Source organism: Sus scrofa, chromosome X, assembly GCF_054392235.1.
Source record: "Sus scrofa isolate SSC_HxYL_T2T_F1_AM1 chromosome X, Sscrofa_HxYL_maternal_Yorkshire_Landrace_v2.0, whole genome shotgun sequence".
In the NCBI taxonomy this organism is placed as follows: domain Eukaryota; kingdom Metazoa; phylum Chordata; class Mammalia; order Artiodactyla; family Suidae; genus Sus; species Sus scrofa.
In genome coordinates, this window is record NC_139401.1 from 61,124,605 (window position 1) to 61,144,482 (window position 19,878).

Sequence of the window (19,878 nt, forward strand, 5' to 3'; positions counted from 1 at the left end):
CAACGAAACTGTCATTTCCCAACAGGAAGGTGCAGTGATCAGTGAGTGAGACCCAAGTAGCGAGATCTGTGATGGATGTAAAGATGTAAAGGATATAAGAGAATGAGGATCAAAAATGGATACTGAGGAAAAATACCCAAAACATGGCAATAAGGCAAAATGAAAATTACAAATCCATTAAGCATTACACTGGAATCTTTGAGTGGGTCTATTAGGCCCACTCAAAGATTATTTAATTATCTAGGACAGGTATCAATAAACTTTTTCTGTATATACCAAGATTGTAAATATTTTAGACTTTTCAGATAATATGATTTGAGTTGCAACTACTAAACTCTATTTTACATAAAAGAAGTATAAACAATACATAAACAGGCATGTATGTGGGCCAATATAAATTTATTTACAAAAACAGGGAGCAGGTCATACTTGGCCTGGGTGTTCTGGTTGTTGACCTTTGCTCTAGGAGAAATCCCTTTGTTTGACTATTTACTAGTCTTTTTAATTGAAATTGAGTTGACTTACAATGTTGTATTAGTTTCTAGTGTACAATAAAGTGACACAGATATATATTCTTTCCAATTATGGTTTATTATAGGATATTGAATGTAGTTCTCTAGGTCATATAGTAGGACCTCGTTGTTTATTTTATACATAGTAGTTTGTATGTGTTAATCCCAAACTCCTAATTTATCCCTGCCCCAACTCTTTTCCCATAAATTTATTTTCTCTGTCCGTGAATTGTGAATAAATTCATCTATATCATATTTTAGACTCCACATATAAGTGATATCATATGCTATTTGTCTTTTTCTTTTCTGGCTTACTTCACTTAGTATGATAATTTCTAGGTCCATCTATGTTGCTGCAAATGGCATTATTTCATTCTTTTTTAATGGCTGAGTAAAATTTCATTGTATAAATATACCACATCTTCTTTAACCATTCATCAACCTAAATGGACATCTAGGTTATTTCCATGTCTCAGCTATTGCTATGAATATATTGGGGTGCATGCATCTTTTTGAATTGGAGTTTTCTCCAGATACATGGCCAGGAGTGGGATTGCTGGATCATATGGCAACTCTAGTTTTAGTTTTTTAAGGAGCCTCCATACTGTCCTTCACAGTGGGTGCACCAATTTACATTTCCACCAACAGTGTAGGAGGGAACGCTTTACTCCACACCCTCTCCAGCATTTATTTGTAGACTTTTTGATGATGGCCATTCTGAATGGTGTGAGGTGATACCTCATTATAGTTCTGATTTGCTTTCCTCTAATAATTAGCAATGTTGAGCATCTTTTCATATGCCTATTGGCCATTTGTATGTCTCCTTTAGATAAACATCTCTTTAGGTCTTCTGTCCAATTTTTGATTGGGTTGTTTGTTAACAACAAAAAGTTTTTGAATTTTATGAGCCATTTGTATGTTTTGGGAATTAATACCTTGTTAGTCACATCATTTACAAATATTTTCTGCAGTCCACAGTTTCTCTTTTCATTTTGTTTATGGTTTCCTTTAGTGTATAAAAGCTTGTAAGTTTGATTAGGCTTGTTTATTTTTGCTTTTATTTCTAGTGCCTTAGGAGGCTGACCTAAGAAAACATTGATATGATTTATGTCAGAGAATGTTTCGCCTATGTTCTCTTCTAGGAGTTTTATAGTGTCATGTCTTATATTTAAGTCTTTAAGCAATTTGGGGTTTATTTTATATATTGTGTGAAGGAATGTTCTAATCTTCTAACTTCATTGACCTCTATGCAGCTGTCCAGCTTTCCCAACACCACCTGCTGAAAAGACTTTTTCCAATTTTATATTCTTGCCTCCTTTGTTGACTGTAGGTATGTTGGTTTAACTCTGGGTTGTCTTTTCTTGTTCCATTATTCTATATCTCTGCTTTTGTACCAATACCATGCTGTTTTGACTACTGTAGCTTTGTAACATTTAACTATTTACTATTGATCAGAGCCTAGATTCTGTGACTTAATGTTGATAAGGAGCAAATTTTTTTGCCCAGTAGAGATGCAAATTATTTTTGTTCCAAAGAAAAGGTAATCACAAAGATTACAGTTTTATGGTAATGTAGGACATTAACTAGTTCTAGATTTGACTTTGCAAACTTATTTCAGCATTCCTTTCCTTTCCTGACTATATAATTATCTGTTCCTCTAATGCTTTTAGAACCAGCTTTGTACTCCAGCTGGCTCCCTCATTAATGACACATATTCATTATATATTTGTCTGAGTCTATGTTTCTAACTTTTTGAAAATTTACTTTAGCAGAGCCTGCCAATCTCCCTGCATTCTAACCTCTCTGGGAATATGAGGGAACAAAACCAGTGGGTCTATTATAGCATGCACACACGCATACACACCACCCCTTCCTCCGTGTCTCAAGCAAAGGCTGTTTATGAAGACCCCAAATAAGTAAGGCCAAAGTCCCAGACCCAACCTTCCATAGGACTGCTAGAGGATACTTTGCTTCCTTCACAGTCCCTACCCAGCTCACGCACCTTCATAGGCGGGGGCTGTTGCCTGAAGGTGGCTGTCTGCCGAGTGTCCTGCTTCCTAGCCACTTGGAGTTGTTGGGCAGCAGCGGCGGCGGCGGCCAGAGATTCAGGGATAGGGGGCTCCTGAGGCTCCGTCTGCCATTCTGCTTTCTGCTTTTCAAAGTAACTTTGGAGATGAGAGACATTAGCTGGATCATTCTGAAAGCAAAGAGAACCTTGCCCCTCTTTTTTTGTTGTTTTGTTTGTTTGTTTTTGTTTTATTGGGCTTTTTTGTTGTTGTTGGGTATTTTTTTGTCTGTTTGTTTGTTTGTTTTTGCTTTTCAGGGTCGCACCTATGGCATACGGAAGTTCCCAGGCTAGGGGTCAAATCGGAGCTTCAGCTGCCAGCCTACACCACAGCTCACAGCAACATCAGATCCTTAACCCAACAAGCGGGGCCCAGGATCAAACCCACATCCTCATGGATACTAGTTGGGTTCTTAACACACTGAGCCACAATAGGAACTCTCAGAATCTTGTCCCTCTTAAGGACTCCATGTTGTGGAAAAAGTGGGTTGGACTGTGGCTCACTGTAGAAAGTTCCTGCAACTTCTCCAGGACAAGGTTCTTTTCCTGGGTACCAGGCCTACTATCTGTTGGGAAGGATAATTCTCCTGCTCCTTGGATCTGACAGACCCAGAAAAATTAAAAAATTCCAGGGCTAGAAAAGTCCTCAAAAGACATTTGCCTACCCTTCGTCCCATGTTCCTTTGCAGTATTCCTATTAAGTGTCCTTAGGCCTCTACCGACATACCTCTGTGAATAAGAAGCTCACCACTTCCATAGGCAGCTTGCTCTACCTTGCTTCTTTCTACTGAACTGAACTCTGTGTAAGGTGAGCCTAGTTCTTATCTCTGGATCTTAAGATAAAGTTCAAGGCTAGCCCCTGGAGGCCATGAAAGCTCACCCTTCTGTTTTTTTCAAAGGTGTATGGACACCTTGACTTGGGAAGTGACCACTTACGAGTCATAGACACATATACACGCAAAGAGTCATAGACATAGTCTTGTATTGTCAAAATTGCACAAAGAACTTTATAAGCCATCAAGTAATTCTAGTCTAACGATCTAACAATCCAACACAAAGACCAAGGTCATGCAATGAGTCAGCCACTGACAGGCCTGGGGCTAGAACTGAGTACCCTGACATTCAAACTAAGCTTTATATATATACATTCACATATGTATGTTCCTCTGTGTGTGTGTGTGTGTGTGTGTGTGTGTGTGTTTATGGTGTATGCTGTACGGACAGGAGGCAGGCAGCTTACTCCAAGGAGAGCTTCTCCTCCTCTTCACATAGGTCAGGGAGCCTCTGCAAGCCCAGAGTCATGCGCAGGGCATCCACATGTTCCTTCAGTGGCTTATATTCATCATGTAGCCGCCGGGTAGACTCTAGCAGCTTGTTTAGGTCATTCTCAGACTGTTTGATGGTGTTCTCCATCTGGAACACAGAGTGGGGCAGGAACAGAGAAAAGACTCCAAGATTTGAAGCAAGGCTGAGTGGGCTCAGAGCCAGAGAAATCTATGGTAAAGCTCTCAACACACCATGTATTCTACATGGCTCTTGTCAAGCCTCTGTTTCTTCATCTGTATGATGGTGAGAATAACTGTACCTACCTCATATAATCTCGGTGAAGAGTCAAATCTTCATAAATTGAATTCATAAAAGCTCTCAGTACAGGGGCTAACACAGAGTAAAGGCTCAATAAATAGTTATTATTCAAATATAGCATCTTAGAGCTGAAATGGCCCCTTAGAGCTCATGTAGTGCACCTCACCACCATTTTACAGATCAGAGATTTGAGACTCAGAGAGAAGAAGGAAATTCCTCAGAGAAAAGTGTCTTAGGGGTAAAGTCTAGATAAAGACTCAGGGCTTTTGCCTTCCAGGCCAGTGCCCTTTCCTCCTAGATCAGTAGCTTCCAAAATGCAGTCACCAGATCATCATCAGCAGCATCAACTGGGAACTCATTAGGAATATAAATTCTCAGGTTCCACCCTATATATAAGGAATCAGAAACTCGGGTGGAATCTAAAAATCTGTGTTTTAAGAGGCCCTCTAAGTGACTGAAGCATGTTCAAGTTTACGAACCACTGGTTCAGATTTTCAGCCCCTTGTGTGACTAATATCTTATTTATTTCATTATAACTGCCAACTCTTCACAAGACCCTCTTATCCTGTGATCTTATGACACAGAAAATCCCAAGTAACTGCTGTCCAAATCACATTCATATTTCCTTTAAGATCCTAGGCCTGGCAATAGCAGGAAATGAATATTGCCACAGAAACAAGTTTCTCGAGAATAGCAACTTAGCTCCTTCAAATATAATTTTAAAAAATTCCTCATTATCATAGGCTCTAAGGGTTGGAAAGGGCCTTATAGGTCAGTAACTCTAAGCTCCCTCCTGGTGAAGAAATCACCAATACTATAGCCCAGACAGGTGATCATTTGGACTCTGCTTTAATTACTTTAAAAAGTGGGAAACTTAGTTTAACAGGCAGTTTATTCCCCACATCCAAGAGTCTCTAAACGAGTGACTATAATGAGAGAGCCCCAGTTTGGTAGGCTGGAAGAGATGATTTCTTTGGCCTAGATGGGAGTTTTGGAGCCCCTTTAGCTAGACCCCAGAGGCATCTGCCTGCTTTGCTTTTCTCCAAGGAAAACTCCCAGACTCTCTCAACTCCCAGATTCCCAGAATAAGAGCACATCAGAGCTGAATGAGACCTCAGAGGTGACTAGATCCCTCTCATGGTACAGAAAGGGAAAATAAGGTCCAGAAAGATGGAGCTTGTCCAGTGCTATATTTGTCAATCAGTGACAGAACCAGGGCTAGATCCCAGAACTCCTGGATTCTTCCATTTCACCACAGCCTGATACCTACTTTCCCAAGTTGGCCACAGCCACATCTCAAGAATAAGCTACAGCATTCACGATGACCTATTCCTCAAAAGGCCGAGAAATAGACTTCAGGCAGCCAGTCACATACCACATTGATGTCAGCATGGATCAGTCGGAGTTCCTCCACATGAGCCATCTTCTCCTGTAGCAGGAGGTCCATCTCCTGCTTATATTCCTTCAGGTGCCTCTCCTCTGATTCAAGGGCCTCAAACTCAGCCTTCAAACGGGTCTTGATCTTCTCCATCTGCAGGGTCTTATTCCTGTAATTCCCAAAAAACAGGAGGAGAAAGAAGGAAAACAGGAATGGAGTACAGAGTTAGGCCCTGAGCCAGGGTTATCTTTTTTAAACCATCTTTATAAGCTTTAGACAGAGCCAACCCAATCTCCTAAAGGTAGGAGATTCTTTCTTCTAAGACAAAAGCTCAGTGGGTCTTGTATAGGGATAATTTTATTCCTTGAAGGAGCATTTGCAAACATGGGGTAGGTTTTAGCTGTTAGATTGATTCAAGGGGGAGCACTACTGGAATTTAGTGGACATGGGCCAGAGATGCTAAATAACCTCTCAGTGCATAAAAAAGACCCACACCACAAATAAATACCACGCACAATGCCAAACATGACATCTTAAGAAATTTTAGAGGAGCACTATCCAATAAATTTTCTACAATGATGGAAATTCTCTGTATCTATGCTTTCTGATACAGTAGCCACTAGGTATATGTAGCTACTGAGCATTTGAAATATAGCTAGTACAACTGAGGAACTGAATTTTGAATTTTATTTAATTTTAAGTTTAAACATCCACATGTGGATAACGGCTCTTATATTGAACCCCACAGCTCTATAGGGTCCCCTTATCAGTTCTGTAAAAGGAAGGGGAAGGGAAGAACTATAGCTCATTTCTTTTCTTAGAAAAATAAAACCAGTTTCTGGTTGTTAAATCCCAATTGTGTGAATACCTTTTGGCTCAGTAATCCCATACCCAGGAATTTATTCTAAGGAAATAAATCAAGGAAGCAAAAAGTTAATACACACAGACATGCTGTCTAGGCTATGAGTAAAAGTGGAATATTTGGCAGAAAAGGAATCAATATGAAGACCTGTAACATGTAAAGGTTGAAGATAGGATACTCAATGAAAAGGTAAATACACTAAAATTGCAATGTCAAAATACACATGCATGTGACTAAACAAAAGGATTTGGCAAGAGTACAGTTGCGAGGATATTTGAGACCATTTGAAGCCTAACTAAATAAAAGAACCACAAAACTCTTACTCGCTCTCTATTCTCTGGTTCTCAGGTTCTGTCAAGCCATTATCCATTACTCAGATTAAGCATCTCCCTTATTCTTCCTTGGTAGCTGGCTTTGTCCTCTGCCCCAGCCCATCCCATGGATGCTCATGCTCTACTCTCTGGCCTCTGGCCTCTGACCTCTGACTTCAGCCTGCTTCTGCTTCATTCTCTCTCCTCTCTTCAACATTGCCTATGGCTCCTGCCTCAAGAAGTGGCCTTCGATGGCACAGAATCATGGGGAAAAAATTGTTAGGTGGAAGGACAACAGGAGAAATTTTTCTTTCAATATTCAAAAAATTTATTTTCAAAGTATTATATTGCTTTTGTGTTAGAAAAGCTTTAAAAGATGGGTGTTATTATCCAATTTGTAAAGGAGGAAATTGGGGATTAAGGATGGTAACTTACCCAAGACCAGAGAGCTAGTAAATGGGGTGCTGGGATTTGAACCCAGGGCTGTCTAACACAACCCACTACTCCACACTGCCTGAGCGAAGCTACCTGGGCTAAAGGGCATAAACGTTATTGAGGGTTCTTGGTACACCTATTCACCTGTCTTGAAGAAGGATGATAATGATATGTACTGGTCAATTAATCAACCTTTTAGAGATTGTCCTATCAAGACTTCTTTTCTCTCCCTTTAGATTACCTACAGAGAAATCTAAACTTCATCTATCCCTACCCCAATTTACAGATGGGAAAACCGAGATTCAGAGTGATATAGTATCTCACCCTAATTCAAATATGCAGTCTGTGCCAGTGCTGGGTCTAGAACCCATTTCTGCAAGCAGAGCCATGTTGTGAAAGGAACATGGACTTTAGATTCAGACGTAGGTGTAATTCCTGATTCTGCTTCTGACTAGCTATGTGCCTTTGTACAATAAGAATAACAACTATACATATAGTTTAACTATATTTATTGAGCACAGATTATGTACCAAGTATGGAGTTTAAAGATACATTTTCTCAACAAATACTTATGGAACATGTATTATGTGCCAGATACTACTAGGTCCTAGAAATAGAACAGAGAACAAGACAGAGGACAGAAAGCTTCATCTAATAAGGGAAACAGACCCTGAACACATGTAAAACTAAGTGATAAGTAGTAGGGATGAGATGCAGAATGCAATGGAAGGACTCATCAAAGGGATCTAACATAGTCTGAAGGACACTGGAATCAAAGGAGCTGTCAGAGGAAGGTGCCCTGAGAACCTGAGGATGTGACATCTAAGACCTGGAGAATGGGTATGAGGTAGTTGGTGAGTACAGGTAGACACAGAGGAAAGCAGTCCAGGCAAAGGGAATATTATTAGCAATGGCCCTGGAACAGAGAGAAAAAAAAAAAAAAAAACATGGCACATTAAAGGAACAGAAAAAAAAAGGTCAGTGTGGCTGGAGCATCTACTGCAAGAGGTATATGTGTCTGAGATGATACTAGGGAGGCTGCCAGCACCCAACCTGGAGATTGAGATGAGGAGTTAAGTACTTTTATCTTCAGAAGGGGGAATCATAACGTTTTAAGCAGCAGGAAAATGACAATCTGATTATCTCACTTCACTTCTCTCAGTCCTGGTCTCCTTAGCAGTAACACAGGAATAATAATAGTACTTATTTTATAGATTATGTGGTGAGGGTTAAATAAGCTAAGATGTGTAAAGTACCCAAGCAGGGTATGTGGCACATGGTGGGCAGTCAACAAATGATAGTACCTATCCCTCCCCACTCTGCCTAACTCTTCTGCTATGATTATATCCTTTGGTTTAAGTTTTTTATAAAGAGCCTACAACAGGTAGGATGTGTGTATAATGTGTGTGTGTGTTTGTGTACACATGCATGTGTACATGTGTACTAACATGAATAGCAAGGTGTATTACCAGTTACTAAGATTACAAGCCACATCATAATGTCCAAATGAATAACGGTATTTTATAGTGCTCGCCCAATCCTTCCTAATTTGTAACCAATTCAATTAAGATGCTAGCAATTCTTACTAAATGAAGTCAGGGGTGAGAAATCAACATAGTATATTTTTCCCTGTTGGATGAGTGACTTTTATATAATTCTCCCTCCTCCATCCATGTCTAATTCTACTTATAGACAACCCCATGTTGTCAGGCAGGAGACACTGCAATCCCAGATTAAATTAAAAAAAAAATCAAAAGGTTTTCACCTGATAGGTTCACAGTCCAGTGCTGCCTGAAACTGGAAAATCAAAGGCACAAAGACTTCCCCAAACTACCTTGGTATTTCCTTTCCTTGGGGAGGAGGGCTGTCACCAGCGAAAGGGCAACTTTACCTGCTGGGTATTCAAGGTGTTTTGGCGCCTTTTTCTATTATCCACTGTGGCAAGAAATAACAGGGAATAGGGACCCTGACCTCTAAGGGACAGAAGGGCCAAGACTCCTCATTTGGGGAAGGAAGCAGAATTATGAAGATAGGGTGAAGAAATAGCCTCTATTTACTGCCACTTCTAAAGTCAGTTTCTCAGAGAGGGAAGTCTGGCCCATGCTTTACTGGACTGTCACTGCAGGCCTTAATGGTATACCAAGGGCAAGGCAGTGACAGCAGTCCACCCAGGGTGCAGACAATAAAGGGGTTAATTGAGTGTAGAGAATTAAAAAATAATAATAGAACCAACTAAAGTTGGTCTGCTCTTTATTATCACCATGCACTGATAATTCTCTCTCTCGCTCTCTCTCTTTTTTTTTTTTTTTTTTTTTTGTCTTTTTGCCATTTCTTGGGCCGCTCTCGCGGCAATATGGAGGTTCCCAGGCTAGGGGTCGAATCGGAGCTGTAGCCACCGGCCTACGCCAGAGCCACAGCAACGCAGGATCCGAGCCGCTTCTGCAACCTACACCACAGCTCATGGCAACGCCAGATCGTCAACCCACTGAGCAAGGGCAGGGACTGAACCCGCAACCTCATGGTTCCTAGTCAGATTTGTTAACCACTGCGCCACGGCAGGAACTCCTGATAATTCTGTATAATGTTCACTGAAGGACATCTGGGCTGATTCCCATTTTTAGCAATTATGAATAAAGCTGATATGAATATCCAACTGCAGGTTTTAGGGTGTCCATAAGTTTTCGTTTCTCTAGGATAAATGACCAAGACTTCAATTGTTGAATTGCATGGTAATTGTATGTTTAGTTTTTTAAGAAACTGCCAAACTCTTTTCCAGAGTGGCTATACCATTTTACATGCCCACATATATAAGTGATCCAGTTCTTCTATCTGACCATTTTACTTGAACTGTTTTAACACATATCTGGTGATACCTCAAATCTGGTGATTTTCTCTTTTCTTTTTCTGCCACACCCATTTCATATGGAAGTTTCCAGGCCAGGGACTGAAACTGAGCCGCCTCTGTGACCTATGCCACAGCTGCAGCATTGCTGGATCCTTAACCCACTGTTCGAGGCCAGGGATTGAACCAGCAACACCACAGAGACAAGGTGGATCATTAACGCATTGTGCCACAGCAGGAACTCCCCCATTTTCTAACTGGACTGTTTGTTTCCTCATGGTTGAGTTTTGAGAGTTCTTTATGTGTCCTAGATATGAGATCTTTGTCAGGTATGCAGTTTGCAAATATTTTTCTTCTAGGCATTAGCCTGTCTTTTCATCCTCTTAACCAAACCTTCAGCACAACATTTAAAGCTTTTTTGATAAAGTCCAGCATTCCCTCATGGTTCAGCAGGTTAAGGATCTGATACTGTCACTGCTGTGGCTCAGGACACTTGTAGCACAGGTTTGATCCCTGGCCCAGGAACTTTCATATGCTGCAGGAGCAGCCAGAAAAAAAATGAAAAACTTTTTTAATGAAGTCAAATCAATTTTTTTTTTTTTTTTGTGGATAATGCTTTGGTGTCATGTCTAAGACTTTTTACTAAGCTCTAGGTTCTGCAGATTTTCTCCTTATCTTCTAAATGTTTTATAGTTACATTTCAGTCTACAATCTACTCTGAGTTACCTTTTGTACAGAGTGTGAGGTTTAGGCTGAGATTCAGTTTTTTTGCTTATGAATATTCAATTTCTCCAGCATCATTTGTTGTAAAGATTACCCTTCCTTTGTTGGATTACTTTTGCATCCCTGTCAAAAATCAGTTGGCCTTACTTGTGTAGGTCAATTTCTGGATTCTCAATTTTGTTCTGATTATCTGTCTTGTCCCTTTGCCAATACCATACAGTCTTAATTACTGTAGCTATATAATAAGTTCTCAAATAAAGTGATTCCTTCCACTTTATATCTCAAAATTATTTTAGTTATTCTAGTTCTTTTGCCTTGCCATATGAATTTTAGAGTAATTTTTTCTATATCTTCCAAAAATCCTTCTGGAATTTTGATGGGAATTTAACTAAATTTGTATATCAATTTAGGAGGATTGAGATCTTTACTATATTGACTCACCTTCCAAATTGAGGATACAGTGTCTCTCTAGATTTCCTTCGATTTCCTTTACTAACATTTTGTAGTTTTCAGCATATAAGTCCTATACATCTTTTGTTAAATATTTGTTATACTTAGGTGTTTCATGTTTTTGAGTGTTTGTGTTTTTTTGTGTTGTGTAATTGTAGTTTCCACATGCATATTGCTGTTTTTACATTCTGAAATCTTGTTGACTCATTTATTAAATCTAGTAATTTGGGGAAAGTTGTTTTGCTTTTGATTTATCAGGATTTCCCTCATAGACAATCATGTTATCTGCAAAGACAGTTTTTTTCTTCCTTTGTATTTGTATGCTTTTTATTTACTTTCTTACCTAATTGTGTTATATTCTTGCCTAGAAACTCTAGTGCTATATTGACTAACAGAGCTGAGAGTGGACATATTTGCCTTATTCATGATCTAAGTGGGACAGCGTTCATTCTTTCACAATTAAGTATAATGTTAGGTAGCTGAATGGTTTTTGTAAATGCACTTCATCAAGTTGAGGACATCCCTCCCCCCAATTCCTACTTTTCTAAGAGATTTTATCATAAATATGTACTGAATTTTGTTGTTCTTTATTTGTATTAATTGACATGATCATGGGATTTTTTTCTTTAGCTTTTTAATATGGGAAGTAACATTGATTGACTTGAATAAATTGGCCTTGCATCTCTGGGGTAAACCCCTCTTGGTCATAGCATCAATTTGATAAAGATGTTTATGTCTATAACCATGAGGGACATTAGTTTGTAGTTTTCTTGTACTGTATTTGCCTGCAATTAGTATCAGGTTATTATGGGCTTCATAAAATGAATGGAGATGAGTTCATCCCACTTCCACTTTATGGAGAGATTGTTGATAATTGGGGTGAATTCTCTTTAATCAAATCATTTATTTGGTAGAATTCCCCAGCCAAATCATATAAGCATGGAAACTGTGGTTTCAGGAGTTGATACATTACAAATTTAATTTTCTAAATAGTTATACAGTTATTCTAATAATCTATTTTATATTAGGTAAGTTGTGGTAGTTAGTGTTTTTGAGAATCAGTCCATTTCATATAACTTGTTTAATTTTCACAGTAGAATTGTTCTTAATATTTTCTTGCTATTGTTTTGAAGTCTGTGAAGTAGGTAGTGATAGCCTGTTTCATTCATGATGTTCATAAGTTGTGTCCTCTTTTATCTGTTAGTGTTACTAGAGGTCTTTTAATCTTATACATTTTTCAAATAATCAGCTTTTTGCTTCATTGATTTATTTACTGTTTTTCTGCTTTTAGTTTCATTGATTTCTTCTCTTGTCTGTACTATTTCCTGTTTCCTGCTTGCCTTGGGTTTATTTTGTTCTTCTTTTCTATTTTTTTGAGGTAGAAGACTAGATTAATTAGAGGCATTTCCTCTGTTTTAATGTAAGCATTTGGTGCTATACATTTTCCTCTCACCTCTGCTTTTGTGTCATCCCACACATTTTGATATGTTTCATTTTCATTTTCGTTCAGTTCAATATATTTTTATTTCCTTTGAAATTTCATATTTGAAACATGCATTATTTTAGAAATATACTGTTTACTGTCCACATGTTTATAGATTTTTCCCAGTATTTCTTTTCCTGATTTCTTGATTTCTAGTTTGACTTTATTAATGTCAATACAGTATGTATTTCCATTCTTTTAAATTGGTTAAGAAATTTTGTGTATCCCAGGATATGTTCTATCTATCTTGGTATATGTTCCACGGACACTTGAAAAGCCAGTGTATTATGTTGTTGGGTGGAGTGTTCTATAAATGTTAATTAGATCCAGTCATTGATGTCTCTATAACCTTGCTGATTTTCTGTCTGGCTCTATCAAATAATAGATGTATGTTAAAGACTCCACCTATAATTGTGAATTTGTCTATTTCATCCTTCAGTTCTATCAGATTTGCTTCACATATTTTACAGTTCTGGTGTTGGTTTATACCCATTTAGGATTAATTACTAGATTTTCTTGTTAGATTGGCACTTTTGTCAGTATCTAATGTATCTCTCTGTACCTAATAATTTTCATTGCTCTGAAGTCTTATTTTATCTGATATTAATATATCTGTTCCTGCTTTCCTTGGATTAATATTTCCATAGCATATCTTCCATTTTCATATTTGAAGTGAGATTCTTGTGGACAGCATATAGATGAGTCCCGTTTTATTAATCTTCTTGGCTAATCAGTATTTGGATTGCAGTATTTAGGTCACTTATATCTAGTGTACTTATTGATAAATTAGGGCATAAGTGTGTCATTTTATTTTTGTTTACTATTTGATGTCATTTGATTTTTTGTTTTCTTTTTGCTGCCTTCCTATGGTTAACTGAAATTTTTTGAATTATATTTTCACTGTTGTCTAATTCTTCTTCTTTCCTTCCTCTTCCTTCCTTCTCTTTTACCCCATTGCGTACACCATTTATGCCCCACAGAAGCAGCCATTCAAAATATTTAATGCCAGAGTTCCCGTTGTGGCACAGTGGAAATGAATCCAACTATGAACCATGAGGTTGTAGGTTCGATCCCTGGCCTCGCTCAGTGGGTTGGGGATCTGGTGTTGCTGTGAGCTGTGGTGTCTGTCACAGACATGGCTCAACCTGCATTCCTGTGGCTGTGGCGTAGGCCGGCAGCTGTAGCTCTGATTCAACCCCTAGCCTGGGAACCTCCATATTCCACAGGTACAGCCTCAAAGAGCAAAAACAAAACAAAACAAATATTTAATGCCTGTTTGTTGTGTTGTATGTGTTCTTCTAAAGTGTAAATTATTGATATATATTAAGGAGAGAGAAGAAGATGGGGAGGGATAAGGGAGAGGGAAAGGGAGAGAAAGAGAAAAGGAGAGTGACAGAGAGAGAGAAAGAGCTTTAGGGAGTGTGAGCCAAATCATGTCCCTAAAAAATTCATATGTTGAAGCCCTAAGTCCTAATATGAGTGTATGGGGGCATTTAGAGGGGTAACTAAAGTTAAATGAGGTCATAAATGTGGGACCCTAATCTTTATCCTAATCCCTTATAAGAAAATGAAGGGATTGCACACATGTGCTCTCTCTCTCTCTGTCTCTCCTTCCCACCCCACCCCCCCACCCCGTGCACAGAAGAAAGGCCACGTAAGGACATAGGAAGAAGGCAGCTGACTATAAGCCAGGAAGAGAGCCCTCACAAGAAAGAAAATTTGCTGGCACTTTGACCATGGACTTCCAGCCCTCTAGAACTGTGGGAAAATAAATGTTTGTTGTTTAAGCCACCCAGTCTGTGGTATTTTGTTGTGGAAGACCAAGCAGACTAATACAGATTTTAGTACCATGAAGTGAGGTACTACTTTAATAAAAACCTAAAAATGTAGAAGTGGCTTTGGAACTGAGTGATTAGTAAAGGCTGGAAGAGTTTTGAGGTACATGCTAGAAAAAGCCTAAATAGCACTTAAGGGACTGTTGGTAGAAACATGGACATTAAAGGTGCTTCTGGTGAGGTCTCAAAAAGAAAAGAAGAACATATTATTAGAAACTGGAGAAAAGGTGATCCTTGCTATAAACTAGAAAGGAATTTGTTCTGGTGTTTTGTGAAGGTAGCAACAAAATTAAATATTTAGCTGAGGATATTTTTAAGTGAAGTGTTGAATCTGAAGCCTGGCTGCTCCCTGCTGCTTGTAGTTAAATGCAAGCGGAGAGAGATTCATCAGAAGAATCATTAAGCAAAAGAAACCAGAACTTGAAGATTTGGAAAATTTTCATTCTATCCATATTGCAAAAAAATGATAAAGCATGTTCCAGAGGAAACACCAAGGGTATGGCTGCAAAATAACTCCCTGAGAAGATTACTCATGATTTTAATTAGGTATCTCAGCAGAAGTCAGGAATAGAGATGAGATTATACAAGCACAGACACTGTCAGCATGGATCAACGGATGCAGAGAGAAGATAAAATAAGGGAAAATGTTTGGAATTTTGGAATCTGTAATATAGAACAGTAGAGTCATTTGACTGAAAACATGCTTTAGCCATCAATTAATGGAAGGAATGACACCAAAAGTGATTAAGAGATCATCAGGGCTGCCATTCTCAACTTTAAACCCAGATTTAACAGGCTCTGGGGGCAAGGAGCCTGTTTACTCCTTAGTTTCAGTGGGCCAGGATGCCTCTGACTAGTGTCTCAGGAGAAAGATAGTAAAGAGCTGTGGGGGTGAGGGTGATAATTCCCAAAGCATCCAGCCAAAGAAGATTATTCTCCAGCCTGAAAAATCTAATAAAATTTGCCTTGCTAGGTTTGGCTCTTTCGTAGGGTATATCATCCCTATCTTCTTTCTGATTTTTCCCTTTTCAAAAGGGAATGTCTATCCTAAGCCTGTCCTACCATTATACTTGGGAAGTAGATAGTTTGTCTGGTTTCACAGCTGGGGAGGAATTTTGCCTCTGGATGAATCATACCCGAAGTCTCACCCAAACCTAATTTAGATGATGTTTAGATGAGACTTTGGACTGAGCATAGGTGCTAGAATGTATTAAGATACTGAAGGCTATTGGTAGGGGAATAAATGAATTTTCACATGAGAAATACATGCATTTTGAGGGAGGCATAGGGTGGAATGTTATGGAATGCTTTAAGTGCCCTAACCCCCAATGTATTTGGAGAGAGGAATTTTAGGGTGGTATAAAATTAAGTGAGATCATCATAGTAGGGCCATAATTTGATAGCATTAATGTCCTTATAAGTAAAGGAAGGGACATGTGAACTCTTTCTATCTCCACACAAGACCAGAGGAATGTTGATATGCAGACACAGGGAAGGTGCAGCCATCTACAAAACAGGAAGACAGACCTTACCAGAAATTGAAATTGCTGGTATACATACCATGAACTTCTAGCCTCAAGAATTGTGAGAAAATAAATGTCTGCTATTTAAGCCACCCAGAATATGTTATTTCATTGTCGCAGACTAATACACACACACTCACATATACACAGTATAGACTAATGATAATACATAGTTTTCACATGGCACTCTGATGTTAAGGTCCAGGATTTCTTGCTTCTAAGTGTGGCCATCCACCCCATTTTACCTGTTCACCTTTGCAAGGATAGACTCTCACTTTGCTTAGATCTCCCCCCTCCACAAACAATACTTCAATGAATATTCTTGTACTTGTTTGAGTAAATTTAGGAGGCTATATCCCAGGAGTGAGAAATGTACAGGTAATGTATATTCTTATTTGATCTAAGCAGTGCCAATTTGCTATGCCAGATGGTCACACCTGTTCACACTCTTACCAATAGTGTATGAGGCAATTTTATTTAATTTATATATATATTAATTATATATATTAATATATATATAGATGAGGGTATATATATATATATATATATATAGATGAGGGCATTTTTGTATCTATGTCTGTACTCAGAAAGGAGGACCAACGGGGAAGCTTATGGGATTCATTCAATTAGAGACTTGTCACAGAATGCACCCTGAGCTTATCTCATTTCTTTCTTAAACAACCTCCACCTGACTCACCTAGCAGCTCTAGCCTACCACCGTCAAGATATGACTAAGAGCTTTACCTAGTTATTGCTGCTCTGCACCCCCCATCCCTGATATTTGGAAGCTAAATGAGAATTCTATCTGAAGTTCTCTGTATGTACCGGGGCATTTATAGTGAAGCCAAACACAGGGCAATGCTGGACACAGCAGCCAAGTGATTCACATACAGCAAAAGGGTAGGACCTGAGCACATGTGACTCTCCAGGCTGAAAAGGACCTTCAAAAACATCTATCACCCCTCCCCAATTCTTTCTATAACATTACTTCCAAGTGTTCAATCAGACCTTCCCTGAACAATTTAGTCATGGAGCGCTCACTACTCTAGACAATCCATTCCATCTACGGGCAGCTCCAACAGTTTGAAAATCCTAGGCACACACAGAACACAGATGCCCTTTGTCCCTCAAATTCATTCTCTCCTCCCTCCATAATAATAGAACTTCTTTTTTTCACATATTTAGGAATTTTACTCAAAAATGTTGGCCTTCTAACATGAAACTTCAAAATGTAAGGCAGAAATATTATTTTCTTCTTTTCCTTGCACTAAATAGGCCAAAGATTGTAAAGCTGTCATTAATGATAAACTGATTTTTAAGCAGATATTTGGTTTATATCTTAAAAACATTCAAATGATTCAGTTAATTCCTATTCATATTCAAAGATAGTTTCTTAATGCAAAGGACAAAGGCTTAATTTATTTGAGAACTTGTGATTTTCATCTGGGTATGTGACACATGGACCATAGGCTCTATTTCCTTCTCTCCTTTGGAGCTATTTGTGGCCATGTGACAATGTTCTGATCAATGGACACATGTGATGTGTACAACTTCTAGGATGTAATCCATAAAGGAAGGAGCATTCCATTCATTTCTCTTTTGCCCTCTTCTCACTGCCTAGCATGTGTACACAACATTTAGCCATATTGAACCATGTAGATGAGGGCTACACCCTGTACATTGTGAAGCAACAAGATAAAAAGAGCCTGAGTTCTCAATACAAAGTAACCACTATGGGTAGCTTGTTCCCAGACTAATAATGTGTGAAAGAAATGAATTTCTGTCTCATTTTCACCACTACTAATTTGGAACTGAGTTGGATTAGCTTTACCAATAAATACCCTGGCTAACTGGTTACCATATTTAATTGATTCTAAGAAGTCAATGGACATAAGGTATACATTATCTTATATACTATTAAGAAAAAATGCTACCAATTATATTATGACAAACTGTTTTCTTTTACTTTAAATGTCCACTTAACAGTTTTTGAAAGAGCTCTTATAGACTCATTTAAGACACTATTTTAATCAGACTTTTCTAGTCTGAGTCATTTCTCATACACAATAACTCTTTATTTCAAGGGAGAACCATGATGAAATCTTTTAGAAGATATTTTAAATGACAATTAAGTTCAAACATACACTGGCAATCATCCATATGAGTCAATTGAAGAGAAGGGATGATAATGTAAACAGCGATGTCCAAGTTTGCATGTGCTAATGCATTAACAATAACACAGTTCCCTCTTGGTCAACAGCAGCTATAAGTTTGTATTTAAGACACATCTTGACTTTAGATTTTTAAGTATGTCTTAAATGGTGAAATTTGTTCCTTTGAAGCCAAATTTGGGGACTAACCTTGATTGGTCAAGATAGAGTAACAGGGACCAGATTTACACACCTGTGCAAATAAAACTAAAACAAAACAAACAAAAACACCAAGACAAAATATATGGGGGAAAACAAACAGTGCTCAAGTTGTTGGACATCAGGCAAGTAGTCAGTGATCTCTGAGAGGTGGAAAAGCTTAGATGAGCCTGAAAATTTCCCCATCTTACTGCTTAGAGAAATATTCTAGGCTACAAGGCAGGGATGGGGAACTTAACAGAGCCTGGCCATCTCACTCAATTAAGTAAGTGGAGCTAGGAGCCTGAGAAAGCCAAGACATATGGAGTTTGCAGGGAAGAGTTTTGGAGAGGGTAGACCTGTGTAGAGAAAGAATGCTTATAGTCTTCAGAGGACAAGTATTCACTGAAATACTAATCAGCACATGTGTGTAAGGAAACTACCTATCTGAAGCCAAGGAAAGAACTACCCCCAACAGATTAGAGGAAACAGTGATCATAGCCCACAAAGGTCTGAAAATAGTGACTTCTCCAAACAACCACAGTAGAAAAACTTTACAATTTATAAAACACTAGAGCACAAAGACAAATTTTGCATCACTACTGGGGAAAATAATCTCTACACTAAATACTGCTATGGTCCCACTTAACTAAGATGAAAACCAAGGCCCAGAAGGATAAAACTGATTCCAAATGTCTAATGACATTCCAGAACAAAGCTCAAGAATATTTACAGAGATGAAAAAATATACAGAGTCAACAAGGTAAATTTTGAAATGTCTTGCATCCAAACAAACCTTGCCAGGTATGCAGTTAAGCAGCAAAAATGCAATCCGTAATGTAGAGAATAATAAATCAAAATGGACCAAGAAATGACATGGTTGATAGAATTAGTAGCTAAGTCTATTACTAGTCATTATAAATACATTTTATATGTTCACAAAGCTTAAGGAAATACTAGTCACATTAAGTAGAGACATGAGATAGATGGAAAAGACTCAAATAAAATATCTAGAGAAGAAAACTACAATGCCTGCGATGAAAACTATATTAGTCAATTTAGACAAAAAAGGAGAAAAGATTGATGATTGTTTACACACTGAAAATAACTTTTAAGGAATTCCTGCTGTGGCACCATGGGATTGGTGGCATCTCTGCAGTGCCAGGATGCAGGTTTGATCTCTGGCCAGGCACAGTGGGTGAAAGAATCTGGGGCTGCTGCAGCTGTGGTGTAGGTAGTAACTGCGGTTCAGATCTGATTCCTGTCCCAGGAACTCCATATACCATAGGGCAGCCAAAAAAAAAAAAAAAAAAAAAAAAAAAAAGAAAAGAAAAAAGTAAAAATATAGAAAGAAATTAACTTTTAAAAACAAAGGTGAAATAAAGGCTTTTTCAGAAGTAGAAAAGCTAGAATGCTACATCACCAGCAAAGCTGCTCTATGACACATGTTAAAGGATATCCTTCAAGCATAAGGAAAATGATAGCAGAGGAATATGGAGCATTGAATACAGAAAAATATAATGACTT

At 38.3% G+C, this 19,878-nt stretch overlaps 1 protein-coding gene across 3 annotated transcripts in view; it reads right to left on the reverse strand.

The window, feature by feature from the left end:
* Window positions 1-19,878, reverse strand: part of ZC4H2 (zinc finger C4H2-type containing) — a 74,486-nt gene that overhangs the window by 1,566 nt on the left and 53,042 nt on the right. For all 3 annotated transcript variants that reach the window (XM_085006080.1, NM_001243282.1, XM_085006079.1), the window contains 3 exons: window positions 5,537-5,708; window positions 3,818-3,990; window positions 2,515-2,677 (listed from right to left, as the gene is read on the reverse strand). In XM_085006080.1, coding sequence (XP_084862206.1) covers window positions 2,515-2,677; window positions 3,818-3,990; window positions 5,537-5,692 — 492 coding nt within the window. In that variant the 5' untranslated portion in view covers window positions 5,693-5,708. The remainder of the gene's footprint in view (window positions 1-2,514; window positions 2,678-3,817; window positions 3,991-5,536; window positions 5,709-19,878) is intronic.